The sequence below is a fragment of the Melozone crissalis genome, unplaced genomic scaffold (genome assembly GCF_028551555.1).
Source record: "Melozone crissalis strain CALT ecotype California unplaced genomic scaffold, PUWL_Pcris_2 ptg000017l_1, whole genome shotgun sequence".
In the NCBI taxonomy this organism is placed as follows: domain Eukaryota; kingdom Metazoa; phylum Chordata; class Aves; order Passeriformes; family Passerellidae; genus Melozone; species Melozone crissalis.
This window is the reverse complement of record NW_026535795.1, coordinates 7985863-8008027: the sequence shown is the minus strand read 5'-3', so window position 1 is coordinate 8008027 and position 22165 is coordinate 7985863. Positions and strand designations below refer to the sequence as shown.

The 22165-nt window shown below is 61.6% G+C and overlaps 2 protein-coding genes across 9 annotated transcripts; one reads left to right on the top strand and one right to left on the bottom strand.

The window, feature by feature from the left end:
• The first annotated feature begins 5944 nt into the window (after positions 1 to 5944).
• On the top strand, positions 5945 to 14796 carry ZNF335 (zinc finger protein 335). 8 transcript variants are annotated; one of them, XM_054274699.1, is made up of 27 exons: positions 5945 to 6233; positions 6708 to 6840; positions 7224 to 7301; positions 7512 to 7841; positions 7985 to 8116; positions 8199 to 8357; positions 8462 to 8723; positions 8815 to 8992; positions 9073 to 9185; positions 9359 to 9377; positions 9583 to 9699; positions 9785 to 9861; positions 9940 to 10100; positions 10225 to 10454; positions 10529 to 10637; positions 10721 to 10815; positions 10940 to 11223; positions 11336 to 11474; positions 11546 to 11935; positions 12023 to 12165; positions 12492 to 12625; positions 13076 to 13179; positions 13304 to 13381; positions 13580 to 13663; positions 13834 to 13899; positions 14067 to 14148; positions 14506 to 14796. In XM_054274699.1, exons 1-27 carry the CDS (start codon positions 6033 to 6035, stop codon positions 14622 to 14624), a joined length of 4017 nt encoding a protein of 1338 aa, XP_054130674.1. In that variant the 5' UTR covers positions 5945 to 6032; the 3' UTR covers positions 14625 to 14796. The 8 variants fall into 8 exon arrangements, with proteins under 8 accessions (XP_054130674.1, XP_054130669.1, XP_054130670.1 ...); XM_054274694.1 differs by having other exon boundaries at positions 6567 to 6840; positions 13079 to 13179; XM_054274695.1 differs by having other exon boundaries at positions 6567 to 6840; positions 14509 to 14796.
• Positions 14797 to 18731: 3935 nt separating this feature from the next.
• LOC128936003 (E3 ubiquitin-protein ligase RNF182-like) lies at positions 18732 to 20578 on the bottom strand. Its single transcript, XM_054274660.1, has 2 exons — positions 20509 to 20578; positions 18732 to 20043 (listed from the first exon to the last, which is right to left on the bottom strand). The coding sequence occupies exon 2, from the start codon at positions 20010 to 20012 to the stop codon at positions 19287 to 19289; it is 726 nt and encodes a 241-aa protein (XP_054130635.1). The 5' UTR covers positions 20013 to 20043; positions 20509 to 20578; the 3' UTR covers positions 18732 to 19286.
• Between the last annotated feature and the right edge of the window lie 1587 nt (positions 20579 to 22165).

Here is a 22165-nt window from a genome sequence, read left to right as displayed (position 1 = left end):
CTCCCTGAGCTGGGCTGGGACATCCCCTCCATGCCCACCCTGGGAGCCCCCTGTATCTGTTGGGGTCCCACTGGAACACTGCAGTGGGAGTCCCACCCAGGAGTCCCACCCAGGACCTCCCTTCACCAGGTGCTGGGGCTGACAGCTGGCACCTGGCACAACTCACACTGCCTGCTCCAAACATTGCAGGGCTCTTGTGCTTCAGGACTTCTTTGTTGTAAACTCCATCCCTTAACTCTCCTCCTGCCTCAGCTTCTGCCTCCAGCTTTGACCAACCTTTCTTCTCCCATACTTTCCCACCTGCTGGGAGCAAGAGCATGGGATATTCATGCAGGTGAGAGGGGCACAGGGTCCAGGTCACCTGGGGAGTATTTGGGGAGTGGGAAGTCCCATGGCCATCATCCCCTCAGCATCTCCTCTTGGGTGACCTGCTGGATCAGCTCCATGGAAGCATCTCCTGAGCACCACAGGAGTGAAGCAGGAGGTGGGAGGGGAGCAGGGCAGGACAGAGCTGGGTGGATGCCAGCTCCAGGGGGCACAGCTGCTGCCATGAGCCATCAGCACCATGGCACAGGACGGGTGGACAGCGCTTTGCTCCTGGCAGTGACATGGGCACGGCAGCTGCCTGCTAAAACAGGAAGAGCAGCAATTGTGACAATGACAAGGAACCTGACTGTGTGCAAGGGAACAATGTGCTGCCAGGAATCCATGGCTGTCAGCAATGGGAATAAGGAGCGGGGGTTTGTGGAAGGTGGAATATGGGCAAAACTGGTGGTATTTAATTGTAAACTGCGCAAAGCAGAAGGAAGGGCGGTAGATGCAACACGTTCGGATTTCAGTAAAACATTTGACAACTGTTCCAGAGCTTGCTGCCAAATTAACTCAGAGCAGCTCAGTTGTCAACACAGGCATATGGACAAAGCCCAGGCAGCCCAGGAATGGCACACAGCCTGGCTGTCCGCCGGGAGCTGCCCCCGGCCACACGACCTGAGACCTTTCAAAACCGGGCATTGTGTGAGCAGAGAAAGGCACACCCCGGCTGAAGGAACACCAGGATGGACAGAGCTGCTGTGCTACCTGGAGAGGACAAAGGCTGCAGAGCACCCAGGCAAGAGGCAGCAGACCTGTGGGAGCTGCCATGGCCCCACGGGGTGGGGAGCAGCCCCACAGTCTGCCTGCTCTGCCTTGGGGTGTAGCAACCCCTCTTTCATTTGAGGGGGACTGAGCAGAGCAGCCTTGCAAGACCAGCCTGGGCAGGCATGCAGGACTGGCAGGGTTAGCAATGCTATGGCAGCGCCAGGTACTCACCCCCTGCTCTGGGAGTGCTCATCCAGGCACAGGCCCTGTGCTGGGGCCGAGTGCAGGGGACAAACAGAGCCCAGCACACTGCACACCCAAGGCCTTCGGGCCCCTGCTACATACACAGTTCTCTGCCCACCTTGTTTATTTTACTTATATTTCAGTAATTTGCTGATTACCATTTTTTAACTAACCAGCAGTGATGAATCAGCAGCACGGGAGAGGGTGGAAACTGGTGGCCTTGGACTGTGGCTCCAAGGTCTCAGGGTCTGGGAAGGAAGCCACAGGATCCCTCCAGAAGGGGAAAAAAAACACTCAGCAGTAGCAGCAGCAGTTCTGGCAGGCGTGAGGGAGCCAGCTGTTTGCATCCAGCAGCTCCAAGCACATCCTGGAAAGGCTGCTGATAGCCCCAAAAACTTCCAGGAATGGCAGCCATGGCACTGACCTGTGTGGGACAAGATACATCAGAGAAGGAATGCATGGCTCGGTGCCACTGTTGCTCTGTTTTGGGGTCAGGGCACAAGAGGCACCAGGACACACCAGGAGAGCCCCTCCATCCCCAAGACACAGCCACCAGCAGCTCCTCCAGGGCCAGTGAGCTCCTCCTGCCAAGGGGACTGTGTGAGGTTCTGAGTGGCCTCACCATCAACTTCCATGGGCTCCTCCCCTGGGAGTGCCCTGCCTGAGCCCAAGGATGGCATTATGGTTGAGGTCATGGGTTCAGCCACTGCTTTGGTGGCCACAGAACACAGGCATCATCCTGTGGCACTCCCACTCACACCAGTGCTCTGGGAAATGGGGATCCCAGCACAACAGCACAGGGGGAGGCTGCTCACATCATGAGCACCACCCTGGCACAGGGCAGAGGGGCCGAGGCAGTGCCCAGCAGGAAGCTGTGCCAGCTCTCACGGCCACCCTGGCATGGAATGATCCCCACGAGTGCCCCAGGAGCCTTCTCCAGGAGCCAGCATTGCTGGGAAGACACAGGGCCGTGAGGCAATCTGGTGTGAAGAAAAACCATTTCCTGCAGCAAGGGCTGCTTTGCTCAACGTTTTACAAAATGTGCTGATGCAACTGCCCTTCCCAGGTGGGATATAAATACAAGCCTTGATGTGGATTCGTGCCCTGCAGCTACACAAACATCGCAACAATGTTTTCTTTGAAAAGAAGAAAGAAAACAAGGAGGAACAAACAGCGCGGATGACAAAATCACCGGCAGTGGAAGTCCGGGGTTCGGGTTGCGGGGGGGGGAGCTGAGGCTCTGCCTTGGGCACCGTGCTCAGCACAACCATCTCCTATTTTGGAACAGTGACCGAGGCTGTGAGCTCATGGAAAAGCCATTGCGGGAGCTCAGCAAACTGTCCTGGGGAGGGGGCAGCCCGGCTGGCCAGGGGCACCAGCAGGGACAGCCCTACTGAGGGTCACCCTGCCTCAATGGCAGCTTGTCTGATGGGAGCTCCTGCCCAGCGCTGCACCCAGGCTGAAGAGCTGGGAAACCTCCCCAGGAGTGGGACAGCCTGTCAGAGCAGCCCATCAAGCAGCCTGATAAAAGCAGCCTCATACTCCGCCCAAGCCCGAGCTTTGTCCTCCAGGCACAAGCGCTGCGTTGTCTCCTCAGCCCGATCCCAAAAGGCCTTTAACCTGCTGCTCCCCCCGCCAAGGTATTTGGACACACATCCAACACGTGTTGCAGCCATTTTTGGATTCTCTTTAAGCCGCTTGCTGAGATTTCTTTGTGTTTTCTTTGGCTCTGAAGTGATTTCAGGCTCGGAGGCACAACAGCAGAGAGTTATCAGTAAGGAGCTGTGCCTGCAGAACCCAGGACGGGAGCCGTGCTCTGGAAATCCCCCGCTCACCCCGCTTGGGGGCACGCAGCATTTTTAAAAATAGCAGGTTACCCATCCCAGCAAACCTCTGCTTGGGACAATTCACCGAGACAGAGGACATGGGGCACCTCTGCAGGGGGACAGGGAAGCCTGACACAACTTTCCATCAGCCGAGCCAGCAGCAGAAGGGTTTGTTTGAGCCCCTGCGGCCCTGGAGCTCAGGCTGCTCTGCCCTGCGGCCATCACCAGTTGGGAAAATGCTTCGCTTGTCTCACACGGCAGCTGACTGAAGGCAGAAAGAGGAAACCTGCTGGTCTGACACAAATCCATCCAGCTTCCTCTACCTGGCAGGCGGCTTTTGCAGGGGTTCCTCTGACACCACTGCCCCTCCCCAACAGGAACGCGGAGCGTCCCCCAAGAGGGGGCACAAGGGCAATCCTAACCCAGCCAGAGCCGGTCCCAGGCAGTGCTGGGCTCCACCGGTGTGAGCTACAGAACCACGGAGAGGGGACATCGGGCACAGGAGCGCCTCCTTCCCACCCCCCCCAACTCCACTTCCCCCACTGAGCTACACAGGGCTGCTTTAAAAAGCAGTAGTGGGACAAAAAAACAGCTCAAGCCCTCGGTGTTTCTGCGTTTGTGACATGACAGTGACGGCAGCAGCCGGGCGCATGTGGGGACTCAGCCCTGAGGCACTGGCAGCAGCGCTGCGGCAGCACCGCCAGCCCGGGGATGGCTCTCACCGCTGCTGTCTGCCCGTGATGGATGAGGGCATAAACCTTTCAAGGATGCATTTAATTAGCTTGAAAAAGAGCCGGAAGGTGCACACGCAGCAGCTGGCGGTGCGGCTCCTCTACTGCCTCTGCCGGACACACGGTGCCTCCGGGAACTGTCACCTGGGACAGGACACAGGGGACGCGCAGAGCCCCGGGGAAGAGCCCCGGGCTGTGGGGGCTGGATCCGGGCACCGCCTGCCTCGCCCCGAGCAGAGGCACTGAGGCACCACAGCCAAATGCTGCAGAGTACTGATCCAGCCCAGCACCCATCGGCTCGGATTTCTGGCAGGCTCCGTCCTGCTCACAGAGTGTGCCAGATGAGACACTGTCTGTCCTCCTGCCGCTGGCACCGTGTCAGCACCGGCTCGGGACCGGCCTGGCACTGCCCACCCCGACCTGCACTGCGGGCTGGCTTGGTCTGAGTGGCTCCGGAACCGGCTGGGATGCAGAGCCATGACCCCCCTCGGGCCGGGTGTTTCTTCCACAGGGACCCAGAGCCGGGGTCAGCCCACTCCGGCCCAGCCCCGACAGAGCACAGGCACAATAGAGCTGCCTTTCCTCCAGGAAAAAACCGGGATAGAGCCGTTCCCAATAAAGCACTGCAACATGAGAAAATATCAGTGGGGATAGGGAGCCACCTGAGGCTTTGTTAAAGCCATCACCCTGGGGTACACGCCGAGCCCAGGCCACGCACAGCTGAGCTCAGCTGGAGGATGTGGGGGGAGCTGGGACAGCAGCAAGGTCCCAGGTCATCCCTGCAGGGAATGCTGGGCATCAGGGGGTGCCAGCAATGCCCCACTGCCGGCAGCGCTCCGGGAGCTCCCCCAGACTGTGCACCCCCAGCGCAGACAAATCGGGTGCCCGCCGCCATCTGCTCTGGGGAAAACCATCCCGGAGGGCAGAACTCGGTGAGCGAGAGCCCATCGGAAGGTGGCTGCTGTTCAGATGCAGAGCTGCCGTCGAAAAAGGCAGGTCTGGCACCAAGAACAAACGGACAGTCGGTGCCGTTCCCCGCCAGAGACCGAGGGGGAAAGCGCTCAGCAGCCTGAGGCTGGGCCCGGGCTGACCGCGGCACGGCCTCGCAGGGAATCGCCAGACGGAGGTCCCGCGGCTCCGCCTGGATCACTCCAGGGATGGGCGGCCCCAGCCCACGAGGCACGCCGGTCTCAGCGCCCGCCGCGGGTTATAGAACGGGAGCTGGAGCGCCGGGGCTGCAAGGCTCAGCCAAGGTAAGGACCTCGGCAGGGGGAACGCGCTCCCGGGTCGGGCCGGGCCGGGTCGGGCCGGGCCGGGTCGGGCCAGGCGGGAAACGGAGGGAGAGGAGAGAACGCCGGGCCCGCACCGAGAGCCCGCTCCCAGCCCGGTCCCGCCGCCGCTTCCGCTTTCCCATCACGTGGCCAGCGCAACCCGGCGCGACGCCGACGCTCAGGGCCCGGGCGCCGCTTCCTGACGCCATGACGCAGATCCCACCACCGCCGACCCTTCCGCGGGGAAAGTAGTCCCCGGCGGGGCGCCGAGATCTCTCTCCTCCCGCGGGAGGCAGGCGGCCCCGGGAGGCACCAGAGGCGGCGGCCGGGGCGCGGAGTGCATCGCCGCCGCGGCGTGCGCTGCAGGCGGGGCAGGGGCTGGCCGGCCGTAAGTAGTTCCGGCGTGGGGGGCCAGCGCCGCCATATCGCTGCGCGGCAAGAGGGCGGGGGGGGCATGGCGGCCGCCGTGGTGCCGGCTCCGGCGGGGGCGCGGCGGGGCCGCAGTGCACCTGGTGAGGGCGCGGGTCGGCGGGCGGGCGGCGGCGGCGGGACCCCCTCGCCCCGGCGTGGCGGCGCCTCCCCCGCCCCGGCGGCACCGGGGCCGCCCCGCCGTGTGCGCGCGCGCGGAGGCGGCGGGGGGGACCCCGCGGCAAGATGGCGGCCAAACGCCGGGTGGGGCCGCGGGGCATGCCGGGACCGGGGGCGCCAGGTGGCGCCGGGACCCCCGTGAGGGAGCTCGGAGCGCCGGGAATGGGCCCGCGGCGGCCCCGGGGCCCGCCCAGCCCGGATCCCCGCGGGGCACGGGGACGGCGGGAAGTGAACGGCGGCCCTGACGGCGGCGGCCCTCCCGCAGGTCGAGCGTAGCGGGCCCCGGCAGGGCGGGCATGGAGGAGAATGCGGTGGAGAGCAGCAGCGACGCGAGCTCGCAGGCGGCGCGGGAGGAGCCCACCGAGAGCGGGCTGGGCGTCGGGAGCTCGGTGGCCGTGTCGGCGGACAGCAGCGATGCGGCCGCGGGGCACGGGCTCCTCTCCCGGGCCGCTGACTCCTGCGTGGGGCAGAGCTCCGACAGCAGCGGGGTCTCCTTGGTAGGTGCCGGTGGGAAGGATGGGGTGGCCGCGGTTCTGGTTCCTGGGGGTTTCTGTAGACATTTCTGACAGACTGAGCTTTGCGGCCTTGGCAGGCACTGTTATATCTCTCGTCCAGCACCTGCCTGTCAGTCCGAGGAGCAGAACTCCCCTTGGTAGCAAGAGCAGCCCTGCAGCTCCGGGTTTTTGTCAGTACCAAAGGATTTGCTCTGATGCCTTTCCTGGAAATCTTGCAGTGATACTCCGGGTCATTTGCATAAGCTGGCAGCCCCAAGCGCTTGGGCTGGCAAAGGTCTCTCACCTGAGCTCTTCTGGACTCTTTTTATCTGCCAGGAAGAGGTCTCAGAGAGCAGTTCCAGCACAGATGCCATTCCAAGGATTTACCTGCCAGACTCATCCTCTATTGCCCAATCCACCTTGGTCTCCAGTGTCTCCACTGTGAGCCAGTCCATCATGGTGTCAGAGTCCCCACAGGTCCTGGTGCACTCCAGTGTCATCACCGATGGAGCCATAGTTGTGTCAGACTCCACTGCATCCACTTCCTCCGACCTGGGTTCTGCCATTGACAAAATCATCGAGTCCACAATCGGGCCTGACATCATCCAGAGTGAGTGTGTGCTCCCGTGTGGAGATGGCTGGGTGGGCTGGGGAGGGAGCTACTACCCCAGGCCTCAGGAGGTGGGGGAACTATGGACATGGAATTATTAAGGCTGGAAAAAAAATCTCTAAGATCATTGAGTCCAGCTGGTCAGCAAGGTTTTCTCTTCTTGTCTTGCTGCGGTAACTCGGGGGTTTGGTGAGGAGCTCATGTTGCTGGACAGCCTTCCTTCTGTCCAGCTGCTCCTTCAGCCCAGGGCAGGCTCCACCTCAGAGCCAGACCCTCCTCCCACCTTCAGGCTTCTATCTGAGCTGGGAGAGCACCAGGGAGCCCCAGTGACTCTCCAGCCCCTGGATCTCACAGTCACCACTCTGCTCTCCTCCCCCTGCCAGGCTGCATCGCCGTGACCAGCGCAGAGGATGGAAGGGCAGAGACCACACAGTACCTCATTCTGCAAGGCCCTGATGATGGTGAGGGAGCTCCCTGGGCTGTCCATGGTGGCCATCTGTGCCACTGGAGCAGGGCCTGGAGTGGGTGTCCCAGCTGTATCAGCCACGGTGCTTGTACCACACTCCTGCTGGGAGCCTGTTCCTGAGCTTGTGTTCAGCCCTGTGCCCCTTGTGTGGGTGCAGCCTTGGATGCAGGTGAGGGTCTTGGCTGAGTGGGTTTTGGTGTTTCAGGTGCCCCCATGGTGTCCCAGATGGCCACTTCTGCTCTAGCCAATAGCTTGGCAATAGAGGCTGTTGGTGATGGACCTACCTCCACGTGCCTTGACCAGCCTGGCCCTTCAGAGCCCTCCGGGCAGTTGGAAGTGCTGGAGCTGCCTGCACAGCCAAACCGAGCCCAGGAGGCAGATGGTGGGGAGGAGCTGGACCAGCCAGACTTGGAGGCCCTGGAAGAGATGATGGAAGTGGTGGTGGTGCAGCAGTTCAAGTGCAAGATGTGTCAGTACAAGAGTGTCTCTAAGAAAACACTGATTAACCACATGAAGGAGCGTCACTTCCAGCCAGGTGTGTGCCAAGGGCTCAGGGAAATTCATCTCACTGCAGACAGGCTCTGCTCTCTCCTGGGAAGAAACAAGAGAGGAGCTGGAGCACAAGGGCCTGTTCTGGCACAGTCTGGTAAAGAACTTTCACCCTGTTCTCTGTGGCAGTGGGTTCAGCTCTGGCTCTGAAGAAAGGACGACCACAAAAGGTGGGAGCTGTTCCAAAGACTGAGGATGAGGAGGCCGCAGAAGAAGAAGATGATGATATTATGGATGCTGGTGCTATTGATGATCCTGAAGGTAAGACTCGCCCTCCCCACATCTTACATAGCATAGTCTTTTCCCATCATCTTTTCTGATGTTTTGGGGCACTTGCCTGCAGAGGACAGTGACTACAACCCAGCTGAGGACGAGCCCCGGGGGCGACTGCCCAAGTATGGCTGCACTGTCGCCACCTCCAGCGAGGAGAGGCCACGCCGGCGCCCAGGGAGGCCCCGCAAGCTGCTTCGTCTGGAGAATATGTCCCAGGACATGCCTGAAGGTGAGGGAGCTGGGAGGCAGCAGCCCTGTTCAGGGGTGAAGCAGGGACTGGTGCTTCTGGAGCCACAGCGAGAATGTGATGGTGCTGTGCTGTGTTCTGTGCAGCAGGAGGGGAGGTGGAGCCCTTGGTGACGTCCCAGAGCACACCAAGCCGGGAGCTGCAGAACTCGGAAGCAGCCAGTTCCTCCGGCCTGGAGAATGGGACCAGTGAGAGCCTGGCAGAGCCCAGTATCAGCCAGTCTGACTCTGAGAACAAGGACCCTTCCTCCAACACCGGTGCCGAGGATGCAGACGTCATCCCCCGGCGGCGTGGGCGGCCCTCCCGCCGTTTCCTGGGCAAGAAATACCGCAAGTACATGGGGCGCAGGTGAGGGGTGTGCTGGGCCCTCTGGCCTGTGCCCAGGGCCGGTCCAGCCCGTTTGCCACTGCAGCCCTGAGCCCTGCTCCTGTTCCTGCAGGTACTACTACAAGTCCCCCAAGCCCCTGATGCGGCCCTACCTGTGTCGGATCTGCGGCTCGCGGTTCCTCACACACGATGACCTGCGCTTCCACGTCAACTCGCACGAGGCCAATGACCCGCAGCTCTTCAAGTGTCTTCAGTGCAGCTACCGCTCCCGGCGCTGGTCCTCCCTCAAGGTGAGCTTCATCTGCCCTGCCCCAAACCCACAGGCTGCCTGGCAGCCCCAGGTCTCATGGCCCTGGTCTGCCTCTTACAGGAGCACATGTTCAACCATGTGGGCAGCAAGCCCTACAAGTGCGAGGAGTGCAATTACACCAGCGTGTACAAGAAGGATGTCATTCGGCACTCTACGGTGCACAGCAGGGACAGGTGAGGGCAGCACAGTCCTGGGGACTGAACAGCACTGACACTGTTCTTCCTGTCCTGGGAGGGTGGCCATGGCTGCCCCATCCCCTGACCCTTTCCAAAATGGAGAGTTTTGGTGTCTGGGTATAAGGAAGCTTGGGGTGTGGCTGACACAAGGGACTTTTCTTCTTTTTCAGGAAGAAGAGAGCTGATCCGGTGAGTTTGAATATTCTGTTGACTTGAATCTCAGCACTGTTATATGGAAAGAGGCACATCTGGGTCGTCACAAAATCTCAGTGCCTTGTTGGGGGCATTGTTTCTGGATCTCTTGAGGAAAGGCAACCCAGGTCCTCCAGTGGGGAGAGGGTAAAGAAACTGGTGACCTCATCTGGATGATACCATTATTGTGCTCTCCATCCAGCCACCAAAGCTGAACTCCTTCCCATGCCCTGTCTGCAACCGTGTCTACCCCATGCAGAAGAGGCTTACGCAGCACATGAAGACACACAGTACAGAGAAACCACACATGTGTGACAAGGTGAATGGGGAGAACAGTCTGGGGAGGGGCTGGCAGTGGGTGAGGAAGGGCAGGGGGTGAGTGCTGCCTCACTTTGTTTCACCAGTGCGGGAAGTCCTTTAAGAAGCGTTACACCTTCAAGATGCACCTGCTGACACACATCCAGGCCATTGCCAACCGCAGGTAGGAGCCCGGTGTGCCTGGGCAGAGCCTGTGCCCTGCTCCCCTCAGCAGGTGTCACAGGTAACTTTGTCTTGGCAGGTTCAAGTGTGAGTTCTGTGACTATGTCTGTGAGGACAAGAAGGTCCTGCTGAACCACCAGCTGTCACATATGAATGACAAGCCCTACAAGTGCAGCGTCTGCAAATATTCCACCTTCCGGGAGGACTTCCTGGTCTCGCACATGGCAGTCAAGCACACAGGTGAGAGAACCTGTTTGACTGATGCCCTGCACCCCCCAATCTCCCAGAGACAATCAGAGCCTGCCTGCTCTCCCTCCCATCCCCTGGGGCTTCCCTGCCTGACTCCCCCTCCCGGGCCCTGCAGGAGGGAAGCCGTTCGCTTGTGAGTTCTGCCACTTCACCACCAAGCACAAGAAGAACCTGCGGCTGCACGTGCAGTGCCGCCACGCCGACTCCTTCGAGGAGTGGGCACAGAGGCACCCCGAGGAGCCGCCCTGCCGCCGCCGGCCCTTCTTCACCCTGCAGCAGATTGAGGAGCTGAAGCAGCAGCACAGCCAGGTGCAGGCACCGGCTGAGCCAGAGGCCAGCCCACCGGTGAGTGCCGGGCCTCGTCCCAGCTCCTCCTGGTGCTGGAGCCCACTGTGCTGTCAGCACTCTCTCTCACACAGGCACCTCTCGGCCCCATCACTTGCCACACGGTCCAGGCTGTTGCAGGTGCAGAGCCCTCTGTTCTCTCGCAGGGTTCCCTGGAAGGGGCCACCATCATCTATGAACAAGGCAAGTGAGCACTCGGGAACGGGGTGGGATGAGGAAGGAGGTAGGTGAGCTCCTGCCTAACCCTTCCTATCTGATCCCCCCAGATGTGGCTGGATCAGCAGAGCTGGCCACGCAGACGGCCCTGGATCTCCTGCTGAACATGAGCACCCAGAGGGAGCTGGCCACCAGCTCACTGCAGGTGGGCAGAGTCAAGGGGAGCCAGGCCTGCTGGGGGCTGGCACAAGAAGGCTTCCCAGCCCTGTTCTGCTGCAGGGGTGTCTTGCAGAGCCTTGCCCCTTTGGCTGAGCTGCTGTTTTGTACAGGTGGCAGTGGTGAAGCCAGATGATCCAAGAGAAACACCAGGCCCCTGTGATCTGCAGGCACAGGAGGAGGAGGAGGCAAAGGTGGACTCTAAGGAGCAACAGCAAAAGTTGGTGATGCTGCACGTGGCAGAGCCTGGGCAGACACTTGTGCAGGAGGCTTATGGGGAAGCGAGCCTGAGTGGCTCAGAGCTGCAGCAGATTACCATCCCCTTCAGTGGAGCAGCAGAGTACAGCATCATTGCACCCATCAGCGAGGAGATCCAGGCTCCTGCCACGCTGTACAGGTCAGCTGTACGGGAGGAGTGGGGAGGGGGAGGCACTTCTGGTCTCCAGTTGGGAGGCTTTAGTGGTGAGGAGGAGGAGGCAGACCATCCCTGACCTGGTGCTCTCCAGCAGTGAGGAGGAGAGTCCTGTGGAGACCTCCCACACAGTTGTGGTGAGCGGGGCTGTGATGACAGAGGAGGCACTGAAGGACCACAGCAATCACTACATCATGTCATCCAGTGTCCCAGGGAACCAGTTCCAGGCCATGGAGGTAAGGATCTGAGCCTTCCCCCCTTCCCATGCAGCAGTGGCAGCAGGTGTGACTGGTGTTTTCTCTCACAGCCCCTCAGTGGGGACGCTGCCTTCTCCTCACCTGCGGAGGGCCAGGAGGCAGAGCCCGCCGGCATCAAGTGGCCCGTGGTGCAGTGTGTCACCAGCCTGGCCCAGAACGACTCGTCTTTGTCCCCAGCCTCCGAGGGGCACGAAGTGTCATCCACAAAGATCAAGTGGCCTGCAATCCAAGGCATGGCCAAGAAGCTCACATGCAAGGTTTCCACAGCCAAGAAGCTCTCATGCAAGATTTCCACGGCCAAAAAGTTTTCATGCAAGATTTGCACAGCCATGTTCACAGGGAGAGCGGAGATGGAGAGTCACAAGAGAGCCCACATTGGGCCCAGCACTTTCAAGTGTCCCGACTGTCCCTTCACTGCCACACTCTGGCCAGAGGTCCGGGTAAGTTTCCTGATGCAGAGCAGCCCTGGGAACAGGGGGTTTGGAGAAACAGGGGTTTCTGACCCAGCACTTGTCCTTCTGCCCCAGAGCCACATGGTTCAGCATGCCAACCTCCGACCACACAAGTGCCCCCACTGCAGCTTTGCCTCCAAGAACAAGAAGGACCTGCGCAGGCACATGCTGACCCACACCAATGAGAAGCCCTTCGCCTGCCAGGTCTGTGGGCAGAGGTGAGTGCTGGAGCTGGGCTGATCCTGATTTGGGGGATCCCATAGAGCTCCACAAGGCTCAAGAGGAGTTAGAGTCTTGGCAGAGCTGTCTGCCCCAAACCTTCCCCAGCATCAGCCCATTGGGAATGGTTCCTGCTGCAGGTGGACCGAACTTTGTCTTCAAGGAACCTCTGCATAGGAGGGTTCAGTCCCTGGGCACTGATGGGAACATGCTGGGAGAGGGGACAGCCATGTTGTAGGATGTGCTTATGGGCCCCATGTCCTGCTGCGAGCACAGGATCCTGTGCTGCCTGTGGCACGCTCCACCTCACCCTGCCTCTCCATAGGTTCAACCGTAATGGGCACCTCAAGTTCCACACACAGCGTTTGCACAGCTCAGAGGGTAAAAGGCCAGGGCCAGCTGCTGCCCAGCAGACCATCATCCTGAACAGCAACGAGGACACCCTGGCCACCCTACACAGTAAGACATGTCCCTGGGCCTAGGGCTGACCTGTGGGTGTCCTACATCTGGATCCCCATGCAGGATTCACCCAGCTTGTGGGTCAGGTGGGGCTGAAGGGCTAGGAGGACCCTCCTGCAGTTGAAATTGCTGATGGAGACAGAGACCAAGGGGCTGGGCCAAGCAACTGTGCAGAATGAGCGGGGCCTGTGTTCCCTCCAGACAGGTCCTGGTAGATCAGTACATGTGGGAGCAGCTCACACTGGAAGCAGAGTTGAGCTTCTGATATGGAGGGTGTGTTCTGCCCCTGGTTGTTTAACTCTGACCTTGTGTGAGCACAGCCCAAAGAGTGCCTCTGCCTTGTGCTTTTCACTGGGGCAGGTGTCAGGCAGTGGCCACAGGGGTGTGAGGCCATTGGTAGCCCTGGCAGTGTCCCCAGCAGCGTCCCCACTGCCTCTCTCTGTGTTGCAGCAGCTCTGCAGGCTGGCCAGGCCGTGCTGGCTCCCGAGCGGCTGCAGCAGGCCCTGGGGCAGGAGCACATCCTTGTTGCACAGGAGCAGAGCGTCACCAGCCAGGTGAGTTGGGTCCCTTGGCCTCAGCTCATGTCCTGTGTGGCTGCTCCTCACAGTGGGGGCCTCCTGGGGGGCTGTGGTCAGATCCAGCCCCCCTGACCACACTGGGAACTTGCTGACACTGCAGGAGGAGGCAGCCTACATCCAGGAAATCACGACTGCTGATGGACAGACAGTACAGCACTTGGTGACTGCTGACAACCAGGTGAGGGGACATGGCCCAGGATGGGAGACTGTCTAGTGGGAAGAGCTGGCAGCAGTGGGGGAGAGCAGGGCTCCACAGGGAGAGCTGAAGGCACTGGGGTGGTAGAAAGAGGCACAGGAGACAGACCAGATCCAGCTGTTGTGACGGGGGCTGAGGAGTGGTGATGTTTTTCCTGAGTCTGAATTCCCATGTTTGCAGGTTCAGTACATTATTGCCCAGGAAGGTGTCCCACACTTGCTTCCCCAAGAGTATGTTGTTGTTCCAGAGGGACATCACATCCAGGTGAGCTTCAGACTGTCTGCTCCCATCACGTGGTGGGTGGGGCTCATGGGGTGTCATGTGTGAGGCTGGGCCCCCCTCCTGCTCCCTCTTGCTTGCTCTGGGTCACAGCATTGTTTGTCAGGGGCCTGGACACCCTCAGACCCTACCACAGCCTCACTGTTTGTCCCCAGGTACAGGATGGTCAGATCACCCACATCCAGTATGAGCAGGGTGGCCAGTTCCTCCCGGAGTCACAGGTAAGGAGCCAGGCGTGGTGGCAGGAGCTGGAGAGTCTGAGCCTGCAGTTGGACAGGGATATGTGAAATAGAGCGAGCTCATGGGCTGATGCCTGAGTGCAGCAGCCACGGCTGGAGCAGCTCCAGGAGGAACCCTCCCCTCAGGCATTCCCTGTTTTCCTCTGTAGATCCAGTACATGCCCGTGTCACCGGAGCAGCAGCTCGTCACCCAGGCACAACTGGAAGCAGCAGCACACTCGGCTGTCTCAGGTAGTTGCACAGCCCTGTGCCAGATGGGTCTGTCCTCCCAGGTTTGGGGGTGCCAGTCCTGTTGTTGGGGTTAGCAGCGAGTTGTGCAGCAGTCCTTGGTGAGAGGGCTGGGAAGACCAGGCTCAATCACTGTTTTGCTGCCAGCCATGGTATCCAAGGGCAGATACTTGCTGGTCCCTGCCTGTCAGTTGTGGAACAGGGGAAAGCAGAGCTGGGCTCCCTGCTGGAGCCCCACAAGGGCAGAGTGGCCTTTTGTCCCTCTCCAGGGACAGGTGAGGAACATGGAGGATAGCCCTGAGTAGGGAGCGGCTCCCCCTGCCCTCGGTGGGAGGCAGCACTGACCCCTGTCCCCTGCAGCAGTGGCGGATGCGGCCATGGCCCAGGCCCAGGGCGTGTTCACAGCCGAGGCAGCAGCAGAGCAGATGCAGCAGCTGCAGCCGGCCATCCACTACGATGTCATCACGCTGTCGGACTAGCAGCGCTCCGTGCACCCTGCACTGGCAGCAGCCACCCCAGCCAGCAGTTGCCTTATTGAGCCGGGGCTGCGAGGGACACACCTGAGCCGTGGTGGCACAGACACAGCCAGGGACACGCTGCCACTCGGCTCTGTGCCGTGGGGATCCTGTGCCTCCCCCCAGAGACTGCTGAGCAGCCCTTGTGTGGACAGTCACTTTGCCTGTTGCACTGGATGGTCTGAAACCCCTTTTCCTGAACGGTCTGCATGGGCAGCCATGGATCAGCATCTGCCCAGCACACGGGGGTCCTAGGGAAGCCATAGGGCTGGGCACAGCTGTGTGGTGCAGTGTCAGAGATGAGGTGTGTGCAGCCACAGCCGCTGCTCCCTGCAGCCACGGGGCCAGTGGTCCTTGTGTGCCAGCAGCCAGCCCTCCTGTGGTATCTCCAGCCTGCGGGCAGGCGGCAGCAGGGCTCTGGACTGGAGGGAACCCAAGGAGAAGGAGGCAGAAGATGCTTTATTTTTCTTCTGAAGAGGAATGGACTCTTGTGTTAATCCGCTGGTGGTTGTTGGAGGGTTCAGCTGTGACATTCTCAAGCTTTGACTATGCTTATGAATAAAAAGGGATGGAGAGCCGTGTGTGTGCCTGCTTGGGGGGGTCCAGGGGACAGGGATGCAACAGCCCAGCCTCAGCATGGCCCTGGAGCTGAGTCCCTCGGGTCCAGGAGCCTAGCACTGTGCTGGGCCGCTCGCTGCTGGCAGACACCCCGGGCTATCAGCTGCCTCCCGCCCGAGTGACCTTGACTCCTGAGCAGCGAGCCAGGCAGCTGGGACAGCGGTGGGCTGGGGGCTGGAGTCATGAAATTAATCGAGTGGTAAACAGCCTAAATCCCGTGTAACTCTGTCCCGAGCCACACACCACCCTCCTGAGCGGCTTGTCTGGGCCTATTTACATGTGATTATAACAGCTAATCGCAGAGATTTAGTTCTCTGCTCCTGCATTAAACTGATTATCCACGGAGGGAAAAAAGGCCGGGAGCCACCCTGGCCCGGTGAGGGCCTCTGTGAAGCCTGAGCCCCTCGGGGTGGGTGATCTTTGCTGGGCTCTCCCTGCCCTCATGCATGGTCAGGTGGTGGCACCGGGGCCACAAAACTGCCACAGCATGGCTGCCTCCACAGCTTCTTCCTTGGGACCATCCCTAACCCTCGGCTGATTTACCTGCCCCGGGTTGGACCCGCAGGGCAGTGAGCAGTGGGTGGCCCCACACCTCCCCGGGGTGGCTGCGGCTGATGGGGCTGTCCCAGCTATGGCTCTGTCCCTCACACCAGCCTTGCCTGTGCGCGGTGTGTGGCTGTGCCTGCAGGGCTGTGGCTCGCTCGGGTCCAGCTGTGTCCGCCTGCTGTGCCGGCGGCCATGGCCCTCCCTCTCCAGCTGTGCTGAGCAGGGTCAGGGTGCTGCCGCAATCCGCAGGCGCTTTCCTAGATTACAGCCCCATTATCTAATCAAGCAGATCCATGGTGCTGATTAGGGCTGGACGAGTCCCGTGGGGACAAGGTTATGGGGCCACTGCAGGGCCATGGCCAGGGCTGGTCCCAGCCAGCAGCACCCGTGTCCTGGCTGGCTTGAGGCTTCCACACCCGTGGCTGCCCAGAGCACACCATCAGCCCGCTGTGGGATGGATGGGACCTGAGCTCTGGCTGCTCTATGCTGGGAGCTCCAGCGCTGCTCAGGCTCTGGCCATGGGGTAGTGCAGGGGCATGGGACCTCTGGGTGCTGGCACCTCACCCTGGGACCTTGTGCTGTCACCAGGGCCTGCAGGGATGCAGGGATGTGGCCGGGCTCATTAGCACCGGTGACCTTCGCCTTCCTGTCCTGGCCAGCGCTAAGCGGGTTTGTTACATATTTAATATCCTGAGAGCGTTATTAGTCGGTATTTAATGACGGATACAACCTGTGGGATAATCCCAGCCTTAGTGGGGAGGCGTGGTGGCAGGAGCAGGTGGCTCAGGGGGTGGTGGGCTTTCGGGGTCCCTCACACAGCTGCCCACCACTGCCCTGCCCACCACTGCCCTGCTGTGCCAACCACAGGAACCCCCCAGTGCCTTGCAGGGGTCCCCACTGTCCATGGGGCTGTGGGACCCTTCACCTTTGTCACGGCTGCTGGGAATCCAGCAGCAGGTGTGGCAGTGCTGGGGCTTGGGTGAGGACAAGCAGGATGGGGCAGCATGGGTTGCTGTCCTCCCACCAGGCTATAATTCTTCCACCAGCCCCTGGCCCTCCAACCCACCCTTCCACAGCACAGGGGGCTCGGCCACCCACAGCCCCAAGTCAGGGCTGGGGTCATGGGTGGGACACAGCTCAACACTGCAGTAAAGCCCCAGCTTGGCTGTGTGTTTGTGGTTCTGGGTGTCCTTGGGGCCCTCGGTGGGCCCCATGTGCCAGCCCCGGGGTGCCACTGTACCCCATCCCTGGGAGCTGTGTGGGCTGTGCTGAGCCAGGGGCCTGGGAGGGACCAGGGCTCTGGCTGGTGGCAGGCAGGCAAGGACGGTCCCTGCAAGTCCCTGCCCAACAGTAGCTGGGAAGGGGGGGATCAGGTGCCCCAGATGCTGCTGCTGCTCTCGTGGGTGCTAATACCCCCTAATCAGCTGTCAGTCACTGCAGACCCCAGCAGCTATAAAAGACCCGGGAGCAGCTCCCCGGCTCCTCTCCTGCAGTATGGCAGCACCTCGGGGCGAGAGGAGCCCAGCACAAGAGCTGGGGGGCTGCGGGGGGCCTTGGGGGACCGTGCGGGGGCCACCCCAAGCCCTACTGCCCTGCCCCTACCCCTACTCCTGCCCCTGTCCCGTTTTGGCCGGGTACAGCCTCCTGCCACCCCCTCTCAGCCTCATGACACCGCTGGTAAGTGCCGCGCTGCAGCTCCGGGGGAGGAACGGGACGCGGGGCTTTCCTGGGGCCAGGATGGGACTGTGTGGGGTGGTTGGAATCGGGGCTGGGGACCTGCTGTCCCGGGGACCCTGCCCCTCCCCGGCATTTCCTTGCCCCTGCCCACACACTGTCCTGCACTTGGCACTTTGGGTGCACATGGGAGAGGAAAACGGGGAATACAGCAAGATACGGGCAGGATACAGCTCTGCCCTCTCCCACACACAAAGGCCCGAGCCCTGACATCCCACAGCCCCTCTCCTCCGGCCCCCCTGTCCCACCCTGACACCCCTGTGCCCCTCCAGGTCTCAGCACCCTTTGAGGTGCCCCTGGGGCTGCCCACAGAGCCGGGGCGGGCGAAGGCGGCGGCGACACGGGAGAGCACCGGGGCCCTGAAGGCTTGGCTGGCACGGCACCCCAGGAACCCCTACCCCAGCAAGGGGGAGAAGGTGATGCTGGCTGTGGTCAGCCGGATGAGCCTCACCCAGGTCTCCACCTGGTTCGCCAATGCCCGCCGGCGCCTCAAGAAAGAGAAAAAGGCGAGCTGGGCCACACAGAGCGCCTCAGATGGCGAGGACAGCGAGGGAGAGGGGGTCCCATCGGCTGCTGTCCCCATTCCCAGTTCCAGCCCTGTGCAGGATGGGTGTGGGGGCAGCTCCGAGGTGATGACAGGCCCTGGGCAGGACAAGCAGCCCCAGAAACCCAAGATCTGGAGTGTGGCAGAGATGCTGGAATCTTCACCCAGAAACAGCGAGTGTCCCCCGGGGGTGCCAGTGGTGCTGGAGAAGGTATAGGCCTGGGACAGTCACGTCCTGTCCCCAAGGGCGTGACAGGAGAGACAGCCATGGGACCCAGCAGCTGCCTCAACAAGGAGAGTGGGAGATGTGGGTGGGAGGGACAAAAAACAGTAATAAATGTGACTCTGTCCTGGGTGTCCTGGTGTTGCCTGTGTGCAGTGGGGATGCTGGTGGGGATGCTGGGGTGTCAGCAAAGATGGTAGGGTAACTTTCCTGCCAGTACTCCAGACAGCAGCCCCTGTAGAGCAGGGCAGGTCCAAGGCAGAGATTAAAAATAGACTTCATTCTTCTTAATAAAAGTAATAAAATGGTTAGCAGTATTAAATTAATCCTTACAAAACAAAACCCAAGGAGGTTAAATAGAGACTGGAGGCTGTGCAAAGAAAAAAAACCCACAATGACTACAAAATAGCTGCAAAGACATCTTTACACACCAAAGAAACTCCTCCACTCCTCCCCTCTGGGACACAATGTCAGCGAACACGAGATTCACACATGAGAAAGAGACACAGATGCGATGGGAGCAGCCCCACGAGGAGCGTGGGTGCCACAGACAGTACTATTTACACCATGGACACGGAGCCGTGCTGGGGCCAGTCCGGCTCAGGAGCCCCCGGGCTCTGCCCGTCCCTCTCCTGCTGGGGCCCCTCCGGCCGCGGTGTTTTCTCAGCTGGAATCAGTCCTGGCTCCTGCTCTTTGTCCGCTGTGCAGGAGGAGGACAAGGGCTGAGGTCTGGCCCAAATGCTTGTAGGCTGCAATGAGCTCCTGCAGCCACTCCAGCCAGTCTGAGCACCCACATGGAAAGGACAGTGCTGTTCTGCGTGGGAAGGCACCAGGCACTGAGCTTCTCCCCATGGTCCAGGTGCAGCACGCTGTGGGTCAGAGGACATGTGTACCTCAAGGGACAATGCCCCAAGGAACCCAAATCCTGCCTGTCTCAGGTACAGGGGTTGGCTGCGCAGGGTCAGGAGTGGGGGAACCCAAAGACCTCCAGGCACAGGCACTGGCAGAGGCTGTAGACAATGCAGAGAAGGAGGGTGGAGGGCACAAGACTGACCAGGATGATGCCCAGGCTGTGGTGCTCGATGAGCAGGAGGTAGATGCCGAAGGGCAGGGAGCTGAAGTAGAGGAGGCAGAGGACGCCCAGAATGAAGCGGGGCACGGCTTGCCACCCCCAGGAGCGCCACTTCTGCCCAGGGCCGTGGCAGGGCAGGGCACCCAGGCTCGTGGGGCGGTACAGCCGCACCACCTCCAGCCTGCCCAGGCTCTCTGGTGGGGTTACGTCCTCTGGCACCTCCAGGATGGTGACAACCAGGCAGTCGGGGCTGGATGTGGGCTCCAGCACGCTGGGGCAAAGGAGTACCTCAGGAGATAGGGGTGGCCCCCGTTTCTTGGCCCGTTCACGGCCTGTCAGCAGTGCCAGTGCCTCCCCATCATCCTGCAGCTGCTGCACGTCCCCGCCCGGCACCGGGCTGTGCTGGCGGCAGAAGGGGCAGCGGAGCTGGGGGGTCGAAGCGTCCCCCGGGGGAACAATCCGGCGCAGGCAGCGGGCACAGAGGCGATGGCCACAGCGGAGCAGCTTGGGCCTGCGGGCTCGGGCGTCGAAGCGGCTGTAGCAGATGTGGCACTCCAGCTCGGGGGACGAGGGTGCCACCGGCGGGGACACCAGCTTGCTCTCCGGCTGGGCCATGCTCCTGGGGGGCTGCGGGGGGCTGTCCGGGCTGCAGGGAGGGGGCACCGCTGTCAGCCAGGGCTGAGGGCAGGCCCCGGGCCCGCTGCCTCCCACGCGTGGGGTCCCAGCTCCGCCGCATGCCATGGCCATTGTGCGGTCAGAGCCGGGGCTCGGTGGGAGAGCGGGGCAGCGAGAGCAGAACGACAGCCCCGTCCCCGACCCCGGCTGCACCCCCCGCCCGGTGCCACCGGCGCTGGGACTCGCCGTCATCCCGCCCGCCCCTGCCTTGCGGGAAAAAATCGCTCCCAGGGGCCGGCGCCAGCGGAAGGGCAGCCCCCGGACACATCTCCGGCCCTCACGGTGCGTGTGGGTTCCCTGGGGCCCCGGGATGGCTCCGAACAGCGGCTGTGCCGGCGGCGGGGACCCCGCACCCCGCACCCGCTCCCCGGGCGAGCCGCTCTCGGTCCGTACCGCCCGCCCCCGCTCCCGGCCCGCACCGCATCCTCTCCCGTACCTGCGGCTCCCGGCGGGGACACAGCGGCGGCTCGGTCCCCGCCGCCGGCGGGCTCGGCGGCTCCGGTGGGCTCGGCGGCGGCGGGCTCGGGCCCGGCAGCCCCATGGGGGGAGGCGCGGGGCGCTGCCCGCCGCGCTGCGGGGGCGAGCACGGCGCAGGGGCCGCCGGCAGCGCCGCGGCGTTGGCCCGGTAACGGGGAGCGGGGAACGGAGGGGGAGCTCGGACGGGCCGTGCCGGGGCCCTGCGGAGCCCCCTCGTGCAGAACCGGGCCCCGCCGGCTGCTGAGGGGCAGGCGCAGGGGTCGGCGCAGGGGGGGTGCGGGGGTTGGTGCGGGATCGGTGCGGCTCCCGGTACTCCGGGGTTCCCCGCTCACGGTCAGCCCTGGGATGCTCCTTCCCGGCGTGGGGCCTGCGGTAGCGGCGCTTGGGGTTCAGCATCCCCGGGGAATCGAGTCGGGGGCACTCGGGGGACACAGCACTTGACAGGTTCAGGCTGGGCATAGCCAAGCCCCCTGCAGGTCCTACACTGCAGGCTGTGCTTCCCAAGCCCAGTCAAATCCTCCCCCAGCTGTTGCCCTTACAGGGCGTTTCCAGCAGCCCCGAGGGGACAAAAGCACTCAGGGATCCCCTCCTTCCCTCCCGACAGGAGAGCGGCAGCACTGCCCACCACAGGGACAATGGGAGTGAGGGCCTTTTTGCCTAAATCGTCCAGGTTTAGTACAGCCTGATGGAGCTTTTATGCGTGGGCTTCAGCTCCTGGTGTGCCTCATTCCCCCCAGTCCTGCCCGTACCACCCACTGCTCCCAACCCTTCCACAGCTGCCCCTCACACCACAGCCCCTCACAGACTGACCTAGTCCTGGTTATCTGCCCTTGAAATGCCCCCAGTGCCAACCTGATGTGCTCCATCGACCATGTCTTGCTCTGTCAGGATAAAGGAGACTCAAGAAGCAGCCCACAGCACCAGGCTTCTGGCCACTGATGTCACCTACACATCCCTGTGAGACCACAGCCACTGGGTACTCAACCAGGTAACTTCCCTCACCTGAAGGAGCAGGCAAAGGGCTCAGTGTGCACTGACTGGCCAAGGGGTGGGTTGGGGACACTCCCAGCATCAGCACATCTCTACTCACCTGTGCCTCAGGAGCAGGTGGTCTTGAGTCAAAAACAATGATTAAAGGGGAAAAAAAGCCTTTACAAACTGCCACATTCACAGCTGACATTCCCAACCGCCCTGACTTTAAAGGACATCAATGATCTTGCCACCATCAAAAGCATCTCTGGAGAGCTTTGAAGCCTCTGGGAGTGGGCAGCATCGGGCGCTGGGCAATTCCTGCCCACTTCAAGGTGGCACTGTTACTGCCATGGCACTGACACTGGTCCAGCACCAGCAGTGTTGTGGCACCCCACAGGAGAGGCTGGCTGTGCTGCCTGCCCCAATGAGTCCAAAGGCACTTGGAGTCTGAGTGCACTTCTCCAATGGGAAGGAAGAAAGGCACTAAAACCTCACTGGAGCAGTGGGGTGGTCAGGCTGCTTCAGGGGCTCACACTGGTCGTTAGGAAAAAACTCCTCCCTCACCAGGAGGCCTGGAAAAGGGCAATGTCAGACAGTTCTGAAAAACCAAACCCCAACATTTTTCTACCTTCCACCCAGGCAGA